General features: G+C 30.9%; 1 protein-coding gene across 1 annotated transcript in view; it reads right to left on the reverse strand.

The window, feature by feature from the left end:
• Positions 1-22,041, reverse strand: part of LOC147073960 (uncharacterized) — a 78,048-nt gene that overhangs the window by 24,307 nt on the left and 31,700 nt on the right. The window contains exon 5 of the mRNA XM_085944710.1: positions 2,034-2,159. Within this exon, the coding sequence (XP_085800836.1) occupies positions 2,034-2,159 (126 nt within the window). The remainder of the gene's footprint in view (positions 1-2,033; positions 2,160-22,041) is intronic.

Consider the following 22,041-nt stretch of genomic DNA (forward strand, 5'->3'; position numbering starts at 1 on the left):
GATAGCTTACGATGAACTGTGGTAAGGTAAAATGTAATACAATTACAATTTACATGTAACTTTATATAATAACATTGAATGTGAACCTGAAAATTTATTTAATTATATCATAGATTTAATTTTATAGCCTGATGCATAGAATGTCGAATTTATGTAAGTACATCAGCTAACTAATTAAGATTCTTACATAGATGGCATTTTATCAAAACAGTAACATGGCAATCTCACTTGCGTCAATATTCCGTAGTTTATTTATTTTTTTAATTTTTATTTTCACGTATGATGGTAAAAGTCTAAAAACTGCATAATTGAATAGTATTGTAAATTGATTGTTTAAATACTCTTTATATATTATTACCTATATAACATGGCTACTTTACCAGTGTTTTGATTGTAAATGCAGGCAAAATTAATTATTGAAATGGCAACATGCTATCTATGTTCATTAATAACACCCCGACGATTCTCGGTACGAATACAATCTTGCTTCGTCCGAATCTAATATTATGTATTTGCTATTTCTGTTTACAAAACGTAATTATTTGACACCGACTGTCAGTTTTATTTCTATATTTTGCCGTTAGCGGAACCACTAGTTTATCGTTTATCTTTTTATTTACCGTAAAATACACCTGAGAAGTAGTGTATTTTTTCTCTGATTTCCACAACCTACCTCTTACAAAAGCCGCCCTTTGCCAGTGCTATGTTATGAACTAAACTAAACAAACTAAGCATCAACATAATATCGGATTTGTAATTGAATGGTTTTCTGCGATTGGTATTTAATGCTCATGAATCTGAATAAACAGTAGACACATTAAAGCGTCAATCTGAGGTGAAAGATCTTGGGATATTTTTTGATTCTTCATTATCTTTTCACTTGCACATAACTAAACAACTCTACGTACGAGCAAGCTTCTAGAAGTATTAATAATGCGACAATCCAAACCATTCAAGAATCCTAATGTCTTATGTACCTTCATATCATTATTGCGTAGCATTCTTGAATATGGGTCGATTATCTGGTGTCCTTATGAGGTTTCCTATAAGCTTATTTAAGAACGCGTCCAGAAGAAATTTCTGCGATGTATGTAATATGTAAGACGTATAACTATTTTCCTTTCGATAATTCGTCAAATGATTATTTTCCGACTGCTTTTCCACAAGGCATGCTTACTTTTCACTCTCTTAAACCTCATAGGTCTCTTCTGCTCTTGAAACACTTTAGCCTGTTATCGCGAGGGATGGTTTCCAATCCTGGTGTCCTAATGAATTTGAATTTGCATGCGCCTATCAATTACCTTCGTGGTCGCAGCCATGATTTATTCTAGATCGGAACCGTTTCCTCGTGTCAAGCTTATCAGGCACCATTAGCGAGGGGTACAAGACTAATCAATGCGCTCCCCAAAGACGTAGACATTTTAGGTTTATATCGTCACCTTACTATTAAAACCTCGTAAGTCCGATATTATGGAAAAATGAAGTTTGTTCGACAAAATTTAAACAAAAAATCATTTTAAACCATATCAAAACCTCGGTTCTCTAGACTAGTATGCTGTGCATCTATCGAAAAATTTTAAAAACTTGTGGTTTTAATTATGGAATTAAAACCTTGTATTTCACAACCAGTATTAACAGATTCATCGATCAGAGGGGTATTTAAAATATTCTTATAATAATAACATAAATAATAACAACATTCATTTCAAACAGATTTACGAGGTATTAATAGTATGGTGACAGTATGTTTTTTTGTCTTCAAAATTTTATTTTTCCGGATAAAATTGTACTTAAGTATGTTTTTTATTTTTTATTATTTTACATACCTACCTATTCTCTTTTCTCTTGTGAGGGTAATATTTGTTACAGGTCATGTAAAGCCCATGTTGTGCATGTCTTGAATTTAGATTTGTTATGTCCACAATGGTTTCAAAAAATAAATAAATATTTATATTTTTGGTTCACTTCGGTAAGACGCAGACCTGAAAATGGTTTGTAGACGAAAATTTTAGTTATAATATAATATATTTTACCGCCATATCGTGCTACTGTCTGTTTCCTTTATATGGTTAGTGATTTGTTCCAGAAGAGCGGCGTTCACACTTCTGTACCATAGCATGGCCTCGATGATGGAACTCTCTTCAGAGCTGATCTTATCTCTGAAACAAATGACATATTTTGTTATTACAAAAATAATATATTTATTACTATTTTATTATTACAACGTTTTTATTTGCTCGTATTCTTGTTTGTCCGGTGGTTTGTAAAGTACAAATCTTGCAATCGATTTTTAACTTCCCGACTAGCTGACATTTAGAACTTTTGAACTTTTGAGACATTTGAAACTTTTAGAATATATCAGAACACGATGCCAATGCATTATTTTAATACATTTAGCCATATTTAAGCAGAATTGAATTCATTTTCAGTTAATTCTGTTTTGTATGGAAAGTTATTTGAGAAAAATACGTAAAAAGTAAAAGAATATTATTGGTTGCTAAGGGGGTAGTCCTAGCAACTAAATTATTAATATATACGTGCGTTACTATGGAAATCAATATGACATTTCAGTATTCTATATTTGTTTGTTTGTTTTTTATTTACTTCATATCAAGTACAAGTTTGAGCATATTGAGCATAATAATACAACAGAAAATTTAAAAACGTTGTATGTAAAAAGTTCTTTTTATCTTGTAATTATTTTTATTAATATACGTGATCATAGTATTTTAACGTGTTATTACAACTACATCAAACTAACTACATGTAGTTAAAAGGTATCTAAAATGGTAATCTCTGCATTTAAGATTTTAGCATGGATACATGCTTTTTCCTTGACTTCCCGGGCGGATTCTTAACGAAAAATCGCACAGGCCTAACGAAAAATAATGTCACAAAAGTAATGCGACCGCTGGAGACTCCAGTCGGTCGCGAGCGGTGCTTCGGGGATGACACGTTAACTCGCGCCTTGCAATTTATTTTAATAATTATTAACAAATTTCAAGTGCTTTTCTCACCCTGGAACTTTGCATTAAAGTAGACTCACTACTAAATCTGATAAAATACCAAAACCCGGTAATCAATTTGGTTTCAATAAATTTTGTTTTATTAAATTTTAATTTGATAAAACTGCGTTGAGAAAAACTGTCTCGTGAAGAAGTGGTTTAACACCAAGCCGTCAAAAAATCTTGACATAAGAAAATAGTAAATTTCAAATTTTGAAATTTTTCACAAAACTCCAGTTTTGCGACTCAAACCGGACAACACCCGTAGCGGCTGCTCCTCTCGCCCAACCCTTGTTTCGCTACTGTATAATAATAATAATGAATCACTTTTATATTACAAATAATAATTATTTATACCTACTTATAATAATAAATATATAACTTGATGGAATAAAAATATTTGAAATTGATTCAAGAAATATGTACCAAACATTATTGAAGAGGCTTCGATGTGTTGTAAAAAATATAGAAAGGTTCTTTCACTAAATTTAATTGGGAAACGATGGTTAACGGAGAATGTAATCTGATTCAGAATACATCTAACATGGGTTTAGTACATTTTTAATGAAGATTTTGCGCCTGTTGAAAGACTTTAAAGGAAAGCCAATTACTGTTTTTCGAAGAACTCAATATCAATTACTAGGGGATTACCCGTTTACAAGAAATGTTTGCTTCTGAATTTAAGAAGATAAAAAACCTTTTTACCGTACAAAAAAACATCAGATGAAAAGATGCACTGACATAATATTAATTGGTTTTTAGGAATTTTTAATTGGTTTGTACGGCGGAATCAAGAGCTCTAATTAATACACCCCTGCGCCTTTATTCCATCGTACCCACCGCGATTGAAATGTGTCGCGACGGGTTTATTGAGTTGTTATTATCTTAGTTACTATAATTATACAATTGTAAACAAGCTGATAGCAACTCAATAATCCCAGTACGATAATATATTCTACTCGCGGTGGGTGCATTGGAATAAATGCGTAGCTCACTGCAATGTACCGTTTGTTTTTTTAATGTTTGCAATTTGGGCTCATATGCATATACTGTCGAGTGTCGCCGTTACGTTAAATCAAAATAAAAACGAAATCTCAGCATACATCAAAATTACATGACAAATTTCATTTTTTATTTTAACAATGCAAAGTATTATTAAACTATTTAAATTAACTTAATTATTTTTATATAAATTTTTACAGGCTATCAGCTGTGTCGGTTAGTGCTTACGAAGTGAAAAACGCCGACTGCAAAAATGTGATTGTCTATCACATTCATTTGCGTTAGTATACAAAGTTCACACGAGTCTAGTTACAAGTTACAAATAATCCGTATTAATTATGTTTATTATGAATTTTATCAGGCCATCAGACAATACTTCATTTGATTGACCGAAATTCATAGGATATTCAGTGTCAGCAAGATTCAATCGTGAGGGGCTCAATACATTTTAATAGTCTATCACGATTCACGATTGTATAACTGTCACTCCGTATCATCGTGCCTCGGGCTAACAATATCCACATCGCTGTTTTCTTTTATCATTGTATCATTATATCACAGTACTTCTATCAATCCGTCAAAATAAATACGCAATCCACATCATCATCAGTCTTTAGTTCTTCACTCCTCCTCTCGCTCACAACACCATTCATTCCTGCCCAAGTACCATACATTTATAATAAATTTAAGTGCCGAGATTTATTTTGGAAATAGTTATCTTATCTCTATATTAATTTGATAATAATATATTAAATATATTATATAGGTATACTGTTAGACTGAATCTAAAATTATGTTGAAATGCTACCGACTTTTAACCCTTAAATGTATGATTTTTTTTTTGTTTTTAGTTATAATACATTTATTTTGTCATTTCTATAGGTATTTTTAACAAAGGGAAAAATAATTTAAAAAAAAACGAGTCGTTTCACATAATATGATAAATTATGCATTCAGGGTCCTAAAAATATATTTCGTGAAAATATAAGTTTATAATATGATATAAGTGGGTACCTATGACAATGCTTTTGACAATGACAATGATTTTTTTCTTAACTGTAATTAGTTTTATATTAACGAAAATAACAATTATTATTCAGGCAAAAACGTGTAAAAACCAAATTACACACAACATTTATAATTAAAACTAACAGAATTCAGGCCTAGTATCATTTATATTACCAGTTTTTAAAATTAATTACTAAAAAAATATCATCAGTCATCGATTACTAGAACTTACTTCATAACAATTACGTGTGATAATATTCAAAAGTTCACAATATGAATTGACTTGCAGCTAAGTTAAATATTATTACTCGTACCTACATAATCTTTTTTAAACACTTTTTGAAGTTATACTTCTTTTGTCGCGTTTGGGAAATCAGATCAGTGTACTTTTGGCGTGTGACACCGATGTAACGCGTTTGACGTGTGACGGAAGTTGCAACACAATTTATTATTATGATTATTCATTGTCATAACTATTATAGCATTCTACACTGTTAATTTATATTCATAAAACTTTATTTATATTGAAATGTATATTTATTCTTCATTGTAAAGATTGTGTATCAAGATTTGAGGCCATATTTATGTAAGTATTATTTATGAGTAAAATTATGTATCAATAAATAAATAAATTTTGTGAATGTTGAGTTGGTAAATAATTCAAACAATGGTAGGAGCAAGTTGTGTTCCTCTGGACTATTGTTGTTTGACAGTGGTGTTTTATCGTAAAGGGGTAATCATATTTTTCTTCTTTCAACACGTTGGAACGCACATTTTTACACCAGGAAAAACTATCCTAACGTTTAGTGTCATGTCTCAAAGAGATACTCAATCATTGTGTTTGTCTTTTTTTCAATGAAAAAGTAAGTATTTTTGTTTATTACCAAGTGACTTTTTATAGTAAATACTCCTTGTACATGAAACTATTTAATGTCACATAATAGCAGTGGCGAAGGATAACTTTTGGAAAGAGGTAGGCTGTGGGGATATGATAAAAAGAGCACACTTGTCAGGTATACTTACGAGAATAGTACGATATTTACTACTAATGAATAGGTACACACTAGTAAATGACAACGACACGCTAATTCAATGAAACTTCAAAAACTCATTGACGACATAAAAATGAGCGATTTGTTTAAATTACATATTTTTCAAAACATGTATACCCATCAAAAATCATTAGATAAAATTTATTTTTATTTATAAAAACAATTTATACTTACTTATTTATTAATATTCGATTAAACGCCGTTGAAATTATTTTTTTAATTACCTAATTATTAATGATTTTGGACAAAGTGCGCAGTCGTAACAACATTATTGTGCGCGAATGTTTTAGGCTCTGCGACAGGAACTTACCTTATTTCGTACAAATCAGCAGACTTGCTGAGGTTACGAGACGTAAAGTCCATACGAAAAAAAATCAGAATTATTTCACACATAATCGGGGATTTATTTACGTCGAGACGTCGCGGCGTTTATTATTTATTTTCGGCGCGCTGTGGTATATTTTTTAATACCTTTGCAGTTGTTTTGTAAACTGTGTAATGCTGTAATACATTCCTACATATACGACATCTCTCGTTGGCAAAATAAATTATTTTTATGTAACATAAAATAATGAAGTGATTACTTAATCACTTCATATTAATATTGATATATAATATAATATATTAATATATATATATTAATATAAATATAATATATTAATATACTTATTAATTATTAAATAGATATGTCAATATGCAATTAAAAAATATTTTTCTTAAGAAGGTAGGCTTTAAATAATCGCCTAGTATGGAGTCTTCACCACTGCATAATAGTGTATTATTTTAGAATGCTTTAGAGCTAATTATCTCTTTGATAAATAAACCCCAAAAAGTATAACAATAAAAACCGTTAAACATTGCCATGTCATGTTCCTCTGGACAAATATTTGATTGTTCCTCTGGACACGTCTAGAGGAACAATGCAACATATTTGTCTGGACAAAGAAACTTAATCTCCATCTAGTAAATATTACATTGCCACGCAGCAAACTTGGAAAGACAAGGGATCACCTCGTGGATCATAACTTATTGACAATCTGTCGTAAGCAATTTTAAGTAACAGGTGATGCTCCTCTCAACGATGTTATTTTTACAGAAGATGATTTTTTATCGGCATATTATGTTAAAGATCGTCCGCAAAATCTTGAACCAATTATAATGAACCAACATGAGGACGCCTCTATTTCAGTCATGGAAACAAAGAATTCTGAGTCAATCGAAATTGTCCAGATGGCAACTGAGCAGGTGCACGAGACATTTTCTTCTTACCTCCAGTTGCAGGAAAATGGTGCATACAAGCAAATAACCTGAAATAGTTAGTGCTTTCCTAGAAGCACACTCAAGAAAAATGGTTCGTGTTAGTAAACCAGGAAAATCCCGGATATTGACCAACATACCAGAGAAAAATGCGTTAACATCAGTGACATTGATGTTAACGCATTTTTGTTATTGTTAATGTTACGGGACATATTAAGCTAAAACTAAAACTGAAAAGGGGGTACAATTATTGATTCTGTCTATCTCAGCATCAGCCAAATGCTCCAAAACATGCATCGAGAGATCTTAAGTAACGAGTTAATGGTTACTTGTGGCATTTTTAAAAGGTTGGGTACCTACTAAAGCTAATCTAATAAAATATGATACATGCCGGAAATACGTTCACATGTCGTATGTTGCTAAGAATCATAGAGAAAACATACCAGGGAGTGATGTGAGGGTTTTTTTGTGTGTGAAAGGTGTTATATTTGAAATAATGAATCGGACAAATTTGTTAGAAGTGAGTATCTATTAATTATTTCAGATGTATATACAAAGAGATAAGATTCGACTTTGTTTGTCTCATTAAATAGTACTTATGTATAACAAAAATATATTATTCTATTGTCAATTTAAATAAAAAAAAATTTGAGTAATAAATATTGTTAAAAATGTTAAAAATGATTGATTATATGCTGTCCAGAGGAACAATACTGTCCAGAAGAACATGACCATATGTCCAAAGGAACATACATGGTCATGTTCCTCTGGACAATTTAGGGAGTTTTATAAGAGTGTCTATATCTCGTTTATTGAAATACATACACTGAAACAAAAAATAAAAGGTGATTCATCATTTATTGAGTTCCAAATAGTTCAAACATTTTTTCTAATTTTTTTATAGTTTTTGAGAAAAAATATCAGGAATGCCTAAAATTGGAGATTGTCCAGAGGAACACAACTTGCCCCTATGTTGTAAATTTACAATATTTAGACACTTCATATACAAAAATACATATTTTTATAGTTTATGATAATATTTGTCGTAACTATATCCCATGTCAATTTATTTATTAGCGGTTTATCCAATATAAGCCAATATCACGTTTCAGTTAAACCATTAAATAGGCTATGTTTTACTTTTGATTTGTAATAAATTATTATTGTTAACGAAAATAGTTGTACAGTCATCTGTTTAAGCAAAGATGGTCGAAATAGCGGCTTACTAAATTTTTCAAACACAGGTTTTGAGATTTTTCTCTTCCGAAGTAGGTACATTCTGCAATAATATTATTTATTTATTAATTCATCATGGGCATTTCTGAATCAATTATAACCACTGTATGGCAAAGATGAGTTTTGGTCCAATACAATAATTATTTGTTTTGTTACGCCGAAGAAGTATAACTTTTTCATCTTATTTTCCTAGAAAAAGTTGTATTTGGGTGGATCTTATAATAGTATCTATAAATAAACAGTCAGTTTCAAAGCATATCTGATACGAATGCATATAGGTAGTACAGGTTTATACTAAGTAATTATTTGCCAACAGTTATGACTAAACCAATAAACGATCGCTAGAACCGATCACTAGAGTAATAATATTGTAGTATATTTACATTGAATGGGAAATCACGGTGTACAGGGAATGATTTCTACGAAATGTACATACTTACGACTTTCCGTATCATGTTTGTGAAGGAATTATTACAGGAACAGGTTTAATATATTATATCGAAGGGTTACTGTACTGATATAACCTTTCCAGTTTTATATTTTATTCTTATATATTCTGAAAAAATCGAATCTGAATGATTGGAATCGGTTGAAAATCCAAGGCGAAATGGATATTATTGTGTATTCGAATGGGACCATAAATTATAATCTCAAATACAATACTTTCATAAATGTTGAAGAAAACGTTTTTCTATAAAGATTGAGCCTATATAAATAAAATTGAAGAGAGAAATGACCTCTAGTATATTGATTAAGTTAGGTACAAGTGATATCATTCGAAGAGAACTTCACACTACTTTAACGCGCGTTAACATGATCTTACTCCCTACTTCAGTTTTAGTTTGTCAATTTATGGCTACGGCCATATGTTGTAGCTTAACTACTGGGGAATGCCAAAAGAAATGGCGTATTTCAAAAAAATACTACCTTATTCTTAGGTCAATAATTATTATAAAGCAATCATTATTCGTAAGATGTTTATCACACTTGAATGGTCAAAGACATAGCTTATAATTAGTATCTTTAGAATTATCTTCAAATGTGTTAATCTTGCCTAATTTTTGTCAAATTTGGGATCACAGAGATTATGAATATAATTTTTTATCGTAAATATTTCACTATAATAATGTCGACATAAATTATACTAATGGTTTTATAAATGCGTTTAAAAATTAATAATTGTAAAAAATCTTAACACCACTGCACATGCATGTACTGAAATATGACTATATTCTAAAACATTAGAGCGAGAGGTTTAAAAGAATACTATTTTATGTAATAAAAATACTTATGCAGTCATCAAATGTTTAAAATACATATAAAGGATAATAAGGCTTCAAAATTATATAAATAGATTATCTACAACGTTTAAGGGATGTCCAGGATCATGCTTTTAAAATGAAATAAAAGCTCCATTTTGACCTACGCTGAGCATGTTCCCCCTTCGGGCAGTAACGTGTTGGCTTATTATGTCGTAGGTCTCGGATCGGGTCTGGTAAAATAACATATTGTTTTTTAATGTGTGTTTGGCCCTAATAGATTGAGCAAGTGGCGTACATTCATATCTCGTGAATACAACCTCCACTCTGTGGATGCCCATATAATACGCTTAGGATCGTAAATAGTGATGTAATGTATTATGGATCAATCATACCTACATTGAAAACTTAATTTTCAAGATTTAAAACCACGATGTATACTGCACAATCAGCATTGAAAGAAAATATGAATTTTTGAGACGTCGGATTCCAGCGCGTGACCCACAGATTTAGAAGCGGATGATCTGCCACTCAATTTCGGGTGTAATAATTATCAAGACTAATAATAATTATAAGGCAATTGAAAAAAAAACTTGGCCTTCAAAGAAAATCGACTAAGTCCACCCCAAGAAATAATATTTTTTAATCAAATAAAATAATAAATTACAGGGAAAGAGTGAGTAAAAACTCGGCGGTCTCGAGTCACGTCTGAATGTTTGCTCTCTCTAATCTGTTCCCACTTAATTGAGTAGGCGATTGAAGAATTATAGAGACAATACAAAAGCAATGGTGTACGTGACAGGAAAATTAAATAATCGGAGAGAAAAGCGCGGTGGGAAACTGAGGAAAATAAAGTTTCTCTTGCGTCATAGTATTTCGAATAGTTTCTAAATCGTTTTTGAACGTAAATAAATATTAAAATTGATATTTGTCTTTAAATAACTGTTATCATAAATGTCATGGTCTGTGATTAGCTGTTATGTTCTCTAAATACTTTTCTACGGTATTGATGTATAAACGTCATGAGATGTCATGGAGAGATATGACTTTTGGGATGTCGTTGTATCGACGTTCTTAATTTAATAGGAAAGGACCAAGAAGTATGTAGGTACTGCATTGAATCAAAATCAGAAAACTACAATACCTACATATTATTATAAAAGGACAAAAGTATAGCATTCCTCAGCTTGTCATACAAGGAAAGAGCAATAATAAACGTTTCGTATCTTAAAAACCTGACTGGTTTCTTTGAGTACAATTTCGCTGGAATGATTCGGGTGGCATATGATTAAGCAAAGATCGCCTTGATTGTAGCCAACCTTTGTTAGGGGTTGGCACGAGAAGAAGAATATTTGTGTAGAATTCTTCCTGGTTCCAATTAATGATTGAATTTTAAGCTTGTCATAGTGTACGAGATGCAATATTAGTTGTCATTCAACCAATTGAAGGACTCAACCACAGAACAGATTAATAAATATAATTCAGATAGGCTACATCTCAATATACTACATTTCAAAGCAGGGTTTTGAATGTGTGAGTGTCATATGAAAATGAAAAACACATTATAGACGTGCAATAGTGTGTGTCGCAACCTTCAAATGCACCAATATTGAATGAGCGTTAGTGGATAAACCGAGAGCAGCTGTCAAAATAAAGGACAAGCTTAGAATGACGTATTCTTGATACTTGTTTAAGTTTATCCAATATTATTCCACTCTCGAGATCGGTTGCCTGTTACTCCACACCCGTTACGTATTTCAGTTCCCATTATTTCTGTGTTCCCTGGACTCGACAGTAAAAATAATGCAAAGGTACAATTTTGAGAAATTTGGTTATATTTTTTGAAAAATACGTACCTAAGTAGTCAAATAAATATTTGTATTCTTTTCATAGGCAATATAATTAAATTAATAAAGGGTTAAACGATGTTTTTTTCTCTATTTCATCTAATTTTAAAGAATATAATAGGTGTCCTACCAGATTAATATAATGTACTCTATATTGTGTAATATTATGTTTGTGTATTTATTATATTGTGTAAAGGTTGAAAATGAAGAAGTTGGGATATCTTTGGGAGTCAAGCGTGAATTGTAGTTTAGTTTTTATAAGGATTACAAATTTTATTAATAAACTCAGAACTATTTTAATGGTTGTTTATTGTTTCATATCTATTTCAATATTACAAGAGAGTAGGGCTTTATTATTTTGGTAGTTTAATGTATATTGCGGACAAACACAGTATGCGAGGAACGATTATTCAGTTGGAGACTATGGGTCGTATGCATGAGATTCCCAAAAACCTTATAGGCTATATACTGCACGTTTGTATGCATGAGTACAAACGTAATTAGCTGTTAAGTGACGTCACAAATGTGACATCTCATGTGTCATGGTTTTCGTATTATGGCAATCTTATAAAATTTCATTCCCCGAAAAATAATTCAAAATTTTGAAATTGTAAATGTGTCTGAAAGTGTGCGAACGGTACCATATAAATTTAATAATAATTATAAATGAATAATTATTATGAACTTTATATAATTTATCAGTTATTTTATCACATTTTTTATAATTCTACCATACGAAAGGCTACAGAATTACCAGTAAACATTTCCATATGGCAATACAATATACAGTTTTTGCCGGTAAAGCTTGACGTGAAAGTAACAGATTGAATCAGCCATTTTGAATTTCGCGTAACGTCAGATTGATTACGTCACAAACAGTGTTATACGTTATATGATGGAACATCAGTTAAATAGCTTATAAAGAATTGGGGAATCTCATACGTACGGCCCTATTTTTTGTGCTTGATTGAAAGGTTTGATATCGACTTATCATTGTATTATATTCTAATACAATATAATATGTTAAGTTCGAGTGACGAGTACATAATCATCGTGTAAGATAGTTAGTTCTATTTTATATTGATATATTATGTTACCATTGAATAATCAAAGTCAACAACTTATTTAGACTAAACTCCTAAAGATAACTCAAAATTCTTTATTTTCAACCTTGACTAAGACTTGTCATATGGGCACTTAACACAGTATGATTTAAACTTTAAAGTGTGCATTACAGGCAGTTCAAAAGAATAGTACCTACGTCGGGAAGTAATAAAATCTCAATTTAATGCGCTGATGCACGGTTATAATGAATGATAATCAAACGACCAATAACTGATTGGAACCTTTAACCATGTGAACAAAAAAAAAATAGAATAAGAAGAATATTTTCATGTCTTTATTAGAAACACTGAAATTCGAAAAGGTGAAATCAAATCCTTTCCAATATGTACATAATATTATTGTCTCGAATCTTGATGATGTAGAGAAAAAAAACGCCTCGTATCCAACAATATTTGAATAATAGATCTGAAGATCATGTGATTAAAAAACGAAATAAGTAATAATAATTACAAGATAAAAATAACTTTTTATAAACAACGTTTTTAAATTTTCTGTTGAATCATATAAACTTGACTTGACTAGCTTAAACCATCAAAAAAATTTGTACTTGATTGAAATAATACTGAAATATCATTTTGACATTCATATTGATTTCCATAGTAATTAATATTAATAATTTTGTTGCTAGTACCCCAGACCCCTAGCAACCAATAATAATAGGTTGGATTACGGATTGCTTCCGAAATAACTTTTCATACAAAACAGAATTAACTGAAAATGAATTCTATTCTACTTAAAGATGGCTAAAAGTATTAAAAAAATGCATTGGCATCGTGTTCTGATATATTATAAAAGTTTCAAATGTCTAGCTAGTCGGAAAGTTAGTTAAAAATCGATTGCAAATTTGTACCGGATAAACAACCACCAGAAAAATAAGAATACGACCTAATAAAAACGTTGTAAAAAATGACTTGTCACTGGAGAATGAAATGATATTTAAACAATATACATTTAGACAATATGTACCTACGTAATTTTCGCAGACATACTATTTAGGGTTACATAGAAATTGTACGGATGCAGTTCGCCGTATTACAGTTCACCGTTAGCCGTTGTACGAAAAAAATGGTGTATTGTTCCTTTAGAATTTCATGACCATCTACTTACTAACCTACTTCTGAATCATGCAGTATTCTAAATAAATATTCACCATTTTTTTCTCTCATTCCTTTATGTTATTACATATCATGTAGTAATTATTTAACTTATTTAGTGCTGACACCGTGACTGGCGCGTTTGCATTAGTTGGCCATTAGATATAATTAACATGATATTTAAATGTGGTAATTAAATATTAATTGCCAGGTCAGTAGTGATTGTGTTAAATATGAATGTTTTGTTGTCAAACCCAAATAATAGAGCGATAATTAATACATGTACTGTTTTTGTATAAATCGTAAGGACAATGCATGAATTCTCACTCACTCATCGAGTCCGTCACGAGACGCACTACTATTGTCACGAGTAGGTACTCACTCGACCATTACTCCACTCGAACCAAGTCTCTCAGTTCATTAATGTTGATCTACTGTTGATCACAACGATCTCACCAATACATCATTACCCGCAATTATACCTAACGCTGTCATCCTTATTAATGCATTATTGTATCTATCAATACACTCTCTCCTCAAAGTCTACAACCAATAACAACGATATCTCTATCCCCCTTCATCTTACCGCCAAACATACGTATTTTTTAAAATGTTTTATTTAGACATGAATTTGATATCAATGCTGTACAGCCATCTGTTTCTGATATCGCAGCTTAAGAGTGAAAAATATAATACGGCGAGCTTTATGTATACAAATTTTCTTACGCGACTATTAATAATTGGGAGTAGTGAAAAAATCATAAGGTATTAATATTACGAATAAAACTGTTTAAGCCACTGCATCAATATAGTAATTACTTCCTCAACTATTTTCCATTGATTGATTGTTATAAATTCAGTAATTAATTGAAACAACCAGTCAAATGAATTTTATTAACATTATAAAAATAAAAACTAATTTTAGTGTATGTAGGAAAAAAGATTAATGAAGACGATGTATAAAAAAAATAGCTCGTTAACCATCTATCAGTGTCAAAGAAAACCATAATAACCACTACTTGTAATTTACGTTTTCAAGAGAAAGTTTTTACTAGGTACGTATTTTACCACGGAGACAAAATTCACAGTCACTACCAAGATGGCTGCGATTTATTCTCCAAACTTTGTTTCAGTTTGTGCAAAGTTTGATACAAGAAAATAAGGTAACCATTTTGCTAATATGATACCTTGGTGTTCAAGAAATTGCCAAAGATTAATAGCTATGGACTATGGAGAAATGTTCCGAAATTATCTAGTCAATTAGGCCCCAAAATAAATTTAACGAAACACTAATTATTTTTTTCGCAAACAAAGTGTCTCTATGAACATTAATTAATCATACTTTAGTTTAGACCAGCGATACTCAACCTGCGGCCCGCGGGCCGCATGCGGCCCTTTAAGCTTTTATGTGCGGCCCGAAACACATTTATTATCAGGAATTTCGTATATCTTGAGATTCGTTTCGACTTTGACGCACAGATAGTGACACCCGAAGAGGATTGTCATTATGGTCCACATCAGATCTGGGATAAGAGTGTAGCTATTGCTCACGATTAATTTAAAAAACACGCATAATTTTTAAAATCTCAACAATGTTTTGTGAAAAAGGAGGGATTTCATGATTTTTTTCGTCACACCAGTAGTGATGCGGCCCGCGTTACTTTACAAATATATGTATTTGGCCCGAAGAAAAAAAAAGTTGAGTATCATTGGTTTAGACTATTGATAGCCTATGACGGAACAGATGTAAAGGCCAAATTAGTACGATAGATTTTTAAAACGTTATAGCAGCTATTTTTTTCTGATTGTCACCAAAATTTACATTTGTGCTCAATATTGTTTGGCATTAATCATGAAAAGATACACAGTTGTAAAGCGTATAGAAATTATTAATTACAACAATAATGAATCTATTCGAGCCACGTTTCAGGCACTATGTGATATTTATGGTCAAAATAATCGACCTAAAGAGATTAAACTTCGTAATTTAATTAGAAATTGATAAATGGTAATGTTTGTGATATTAAGAATCTAACTTTTCAAAAACGTCAACGTACTGCTTAAAATATCAATGTTGTGAATCTAAGTGTTGATGAAAATCCAGAACAATCAATTACACGTAGTTCTCAAGAACTTTGACTGTCTTGGAATATTATTTATAAAGATTTGCATTGGGCGATATGTGGACCCAACAAGAATGTGAGACATGCCATACAGTTCGTGACACAATCAACTTATTAAGAGAAAATTATATCGGTTATTTGATACCCCATAGACAACAAAGAAATCGGGTGGTTTGATTTTTTTTAAATCAATGAAATATATAATAATTTGATGTAGTCGCTCTCAACTCACCACTCCAACGCTACTTGTAATGAATTGTTGCAATTATTTACAATGCGATAAGGCATCAGAGTTTATCGCGTATGATAATAATATTATGAAACTGTAATGTATGTAATAATTGTAGAGGTGAGCTAGAAATACTGCCACCAGTTTGTGCACTCAAGTCTCGGCATTTGTACCTACTACCCATACTCAGTACGTGTGGCCCAATAAACTCGTTCCAAGAAACTTATTCAAAGTTAGAAGTTCGAACGCATGCGATGAGATCATCGCCGCGACTCGCTAGTTGGTACGGTTGGTAGACTTTCAATACTATTGACATTAAGGGGATGCTTCTACTTACTAGAGGCACCTAGCGGAATATACGAAGCTTGCAATTTGAGACATTTTTTTGATAATTTACAATTTCAACCGTATTAATTAATAAATATGTATCTGAAAACATTAATATTTTTTTTTTTTATTTTAAGCCAAAAGTAAACTTACAATAATTGTAAAAAATGTTATAAAAATGTGAATTTGTCACATGACCGCGTCTTATTATAACATTATATTTTTTGGTCATGTTTATTATTAAAATTTAGTTTATCAAGTTTTCAATTTTTCCTCGTAAAGATTTTTGACTAATTCATAGTTTTAATATTTATTTTAAAAAACATCGATTTTATAAAAATATAAATGTGTATAACTTGAAATCCTTTTGAGGTTACCAAACTTTTTCATTCATGGCACTGTCGATGCATCAGGATTTTCCTTCGATGCTCTAAATCAAAGTCCACTTGTTTTGTTAGGTAATTGGAAAATGTATAGTGAAGACACACTAAGTTTTAAATTAATGTATATGTAGGTATAATAAAAATATACATCGTCAACGTAAATAAAAAATCAAATAGAATTTTTTTAACATAACAAATTGTAATTTCCGGAAGTTAATACGGAAGTACTTATGGACGAAGTATATCAGTTTCATACAAGAAAAAAAAATTGAGGAGAATTAGTGAAAAATGTTAAAAGTTTGGTCATCCTATGTTTTAGAAGTTTTGTACTGGAAGCGACCAAATATATGGCCCTAGAATTTTGCACTAAGTTTTTTAATATCTGTATAAAAATACAAGGACACAAATCTAGTTAGTGCTTTTAGGAAAATAGGTGTTTAAAACGCTTAACAATGTCATGTAGTACCTAAGTGAATACTTATTTATTATTAATAATATTTTGTAATTGTATCTTCATATCGTTGAAATATAATATATACCAGAAGTAAATATTTATTGTTAGAAGGTATTAGTATATAGTACTATCAATCGTATTATCCGTGGCAAAGACTCCATACTAGGCGATTATTTAAAGCCTACCTTCTTAATAAAGATAACTTTTAATTGTATATTGACGTACCTATATCATCACTTTATTTTATAAAAATAAATTAATTGGCCATCGACATCTGTCGTATATATAGGAAAGAAGGAGTGTATTATAAATAAAGGTTTAAAAAATATCCAACAGCTTAACATCAGCTGTATTTTAACAAATTTGTCTAATTATTTTTGAATAGTGATATATATTTTTTTAAATTATATTTATGTCCCGTGACCTAGGGATGTCTGGAGAAGTCGATACAAAACGATAGGTGCTAATGCGTAAGGCTAAAATCTTTGCTTATAATAAATTATTAAAATGATTATTAATTTAAAAAAATAATTTGAATTGCATTTAATCACATATAAATAAATACAGATTGTTTTTAAAAATAAAAAATAATTTTGATTAATCTAATGATTTTTCATGTGTGTAAATATGTTATGTCGTCAGTGTTCATCGAATTAGTGTGTACCTATTCGTCAGTAGTAATATCATTTTCCCGTAAATATACCAGACAAGTGTGTTCTTTTTCTCCGATCTCCACAAATTACCTCGTTCTAAAAGTCACCCTTCAACACTAAGTATTTTGTTCGGCTTTGTAACAAATTAGTACGCTTAGCGTACGAAGTAAATCTTTTATCTAAAAGCTGACGATTTTTTTTCGAATGTTTATCAATAATGTAAGTTATCTACCATTTTCTATCCTGAGCAAACCATATATGTGTCAGCAGAGTAAAGGCTACCGAGAATATTTAAGAGGCATGGTTGTTTATCAATAACCCAAACATATTCGTACCTGACAAAATTTAGTACACTATTTATCTCACCCTTCGCTACTGATTCGTATTGTTTTCAAGAAAACATGTTAATTTACCAGATGCGGGGTTCGATCCCATCACTTAAGGCTTTCTAGGCTGATGATCTGCTACTACACGGGCGAGTTAACTCACGGGTTCTAGTAAATGTCACAATTTCTGAATAAACTATTTGTGTATATTTTCTAAACAATATTTATCTTTTTTGTGTGAAAATATTCACGATAAACTCGAGAAACATGTTGATTTGGTAAGTTTTCTAATATTTATCATTCTGTTCCTATTTCATATTTTAAGGGATTTATTTTATTCCAAAAAAAATAGCTGGCCTACAATTAGTGTCCACCTAGTAAAAAATGGCTGGCAGTGATAAGCTTAATATAAATAATTAAATAAATTATATCCTCAGCTGATCACTAGGGCCCGGATTTATATGCTAGTGCATGTTTTGTTAGGGTGTATGCACAGCTATGAGAGTTGCACAGAAATCTGTTTTGAAAGACACAGAATCCAAAAATAAAATTTTATTATGCATATAAATGCATATTTGAGACGTGTAATGTTACATTTCATGTGACATGTCTACATCTTAAACGCATACTAAATAAATAATGTTAATTAATTAACAAATAAATTTGGCACAACCTTGTTGACATTTTGTGTCAACCCTGCAATAAAACAATAAACCGTTACAAACAGACCAATAAGGAATCTTCCCGCTTTTGGAAGCTGACGCAATAATCTGTCACAAGGGGAAGGGGAAATAACAAATTTATTCCCGGCCTCAAAAAATATCATCACTTCAAGTTCAGTATCGGTTCCGTATTGACTACACTCCAAGTTCAGTATTGATGCAGTATAGATGTCTTCCGGTTCAACGTAAAGTTACGGTTCAACGCCATAATGACGTTTCCCTCTTTCGGACGGGAAGTCGAACAACAAATCCAGCCAAACAGAAATTGCAGCCTTCAAATTAAATAAATAAAAGCTAAGTACCATTTAAAAACTCTAACTGTACCAATCAAAGATATTCTCAATGTTATATTAAAATTTCTATATTTTTTCGTATCTATTCTAAATTTCAATGTTGTACGCTTGTTGTACGAAATGTATTGTGTGTAATTAAATAACTCTTTTAACAAACTACGATATGTTCTTATTTTTGCCATTGTTTATTAATCTTGTAAAACACACATTTTCAAGGCGCCCAAAAATTATAATTTCATATTTCAAACGAGGTTATTGATGACAGTTTATTCGAGGTAGATAATGATATGAAACATTCCTTGCAGAAGGTTAAGTTGGCAGAAAGCCGAAGCTATACTCCTTGAGATTAACTAGTACTTTATTTCATGTTCTATCGATTAAATTAGTTGGCACTTCATGTTTAACTATTGTTCATAACAATTTTTAAACTCCTTTTCTATTATCATTCTACTATACTATACTTCAATTTTTAACATAGCAGACGTTAGAGCATATTTTTTGAGACATTAGTGCATATTTCATAAATAAATGCATATTTTAGAGATTTTGAATTTATAATTTTAGTTTTTTTAATTATTTTATCGAAATATAACTAAATTAGGAAGGAAGATAGTTTAGATGCACTTGCATATTTAATGCCATCTCCGAGCTGTGGATTTATCAGTAAAAAAAGTGAAGTTAACTTCGGCACTATTATTTAAAGTTTGCCCAAGTGGACGTTGAGAGGTAGTTTTCCGCATATAAACAAAATACTGACAAATACCGAATATGCGGAAAATTTAATGCCAGACCATAATATTGAAAAAAATAATGTAATTTTTTTTCGGGCAAAAAACAGAAAATAGTATTTAGGAATAGTTAAGTGTGTCGTTTTTGTTTTTTAAGTTATGTTTGGCTTACATTGCATTTATTATTCAATTATTTGTAGGTACTTGTGAAAAAACTATTTTGAAAATTGTAATTGATTAACTTTATATTCTTTGTTTGTGTTTTTTGTTCTGATATCGTATTATGTTGAGAAATTATTAACTAATTATTCGATTTGTTGTCATTAATATTGGGTAAAGTGGGTATTTACAATTTTTTCCCACAAAAAATGACAATTTTGAACTGCATATTTGTTCGGTTTTAGTACATATTTTATTGATTTTAAGTGCATGCATATAATCATGTTTTTTGTTGCATACAAATCCGGGCCCTACTGATCACATTACTGATGAGGAGGTTTTTGGATGAGCAAATAATGAGACTATAGCTACTATCAAACGCAGAAAGGTGAATACTTCGGCCATATTTTCTGCAATGAGAAGCTAATTTCCTCAAACTCATGATGCAAGGAAGGGTAAAGTATAACAAAAACGTAGTTAGAAGAAGGCTATATTAGCTACGTAAGTTTCGTAACCCAATGATTAAAGAGTTAGTAATAGAAGAATTTGAATTTTGATTTTTTTTTAATTTTGAAATAAGAACGCTTTTAATACTACATGTATATTTTGTTTTCCTATCCCATTCCTCACACAGATTTTATAATTTAATTTGATATAAGTACAGGCTTTATTGACAAAATTTAATACACCGCAGTGAAATAAAAACCTCTTGAAATTATGACCTTTATACTTCCGAGCCGAATTTAATTAATCAAGTGAGTTTTTATGACGTGATTATGTAGACTAATAACGTCCCTTCAAATTTGTCTTTTTATCTGTAAGGCCGTTGACATAGTAAAACAAAACACGAGTTTATGGGTGCCTAGCGTTGACATAAAAGGGAGAAATGTTGCCAGTGCTAAAAAAGCTTAAAAAAACATCGTAGGATTATAAAGGTGCGTGTACGCGCATTCGAAGTTATACTTATTTGGCGTAAGAAAACAAATACAAAACTTGTGATAACCTAAATTCTTCAGTTAGCTCTTAATTATCTTGTTAAATTACACATTCAAGAGAAAAGGCCGCTTATTAAAGCGCCGTTGGTTTATTTCTATACACTTTAACTTATATTACTAAATTATATAAATATTTCTCGTTTTTTTTATTTTTAAAGTAACAGTTGTCACTCTGGCGTTTAATCGTTTGTTTAAGTAAGAATTTGCAAATGGCCGACAATAATAAATTCGTTGCCTAGGCAACGGAACAATTCTACTATCAAACTTGCGTTTGTATAAAGCTGATTGATTCGCAGCTAACTTCATACTGTCGCGCACATTAGTGACCTCTCAATTTCACTCTCTACCAAACGCCCCAAAAGAAGTGTAACTTCAAAAAATAAAAAAAAGCAAAAGTATTGAAGTCACGGTAGTTTCTATAGATAGTAGATAATATTATGTATTATATGTAAACGGATTAGTTAACTTTTAAAAAAAATACGTTAATTTATCTATATCAGTGTAAGAAAAATCTGTGAAAGAAGAAAAGGTGCGGAATGCGGAGAGTAACTCCGTTTCCCTACCTGCAATCTGGGTTGCCTCATTTACTTTCACTCTGCGTTGGTGGGTTCTTTACATGCATGTTTGCTTCACAAAACCTTTCAGAATTCTGTCTGAACCAGATAAACTATTTCCTAGACAATATTATTATTATTCTAAAATCTACAACTAAACCAAACACATTTTATATGCAGTAGTAGTCAACGTAGTCAACCCCTTTCATA

Source organism: Rhyacophila brunnea, unplaced genomic scaffold, assembly GCF_057557595.1.
Source record: "Rhyacophila brunnea isolate RB1 unplaced genomic scaffold, BYU_Rbru_1.0 scaffold_17, whole genome shotgun sequence".
NCBI classification, from domain to species: Eukaryota; Metazoa; Arthropoda; class Insecta; order Trichoptera; family Rhyacophilidae; genus Rhyacophila; species Rhyacophila brunnea.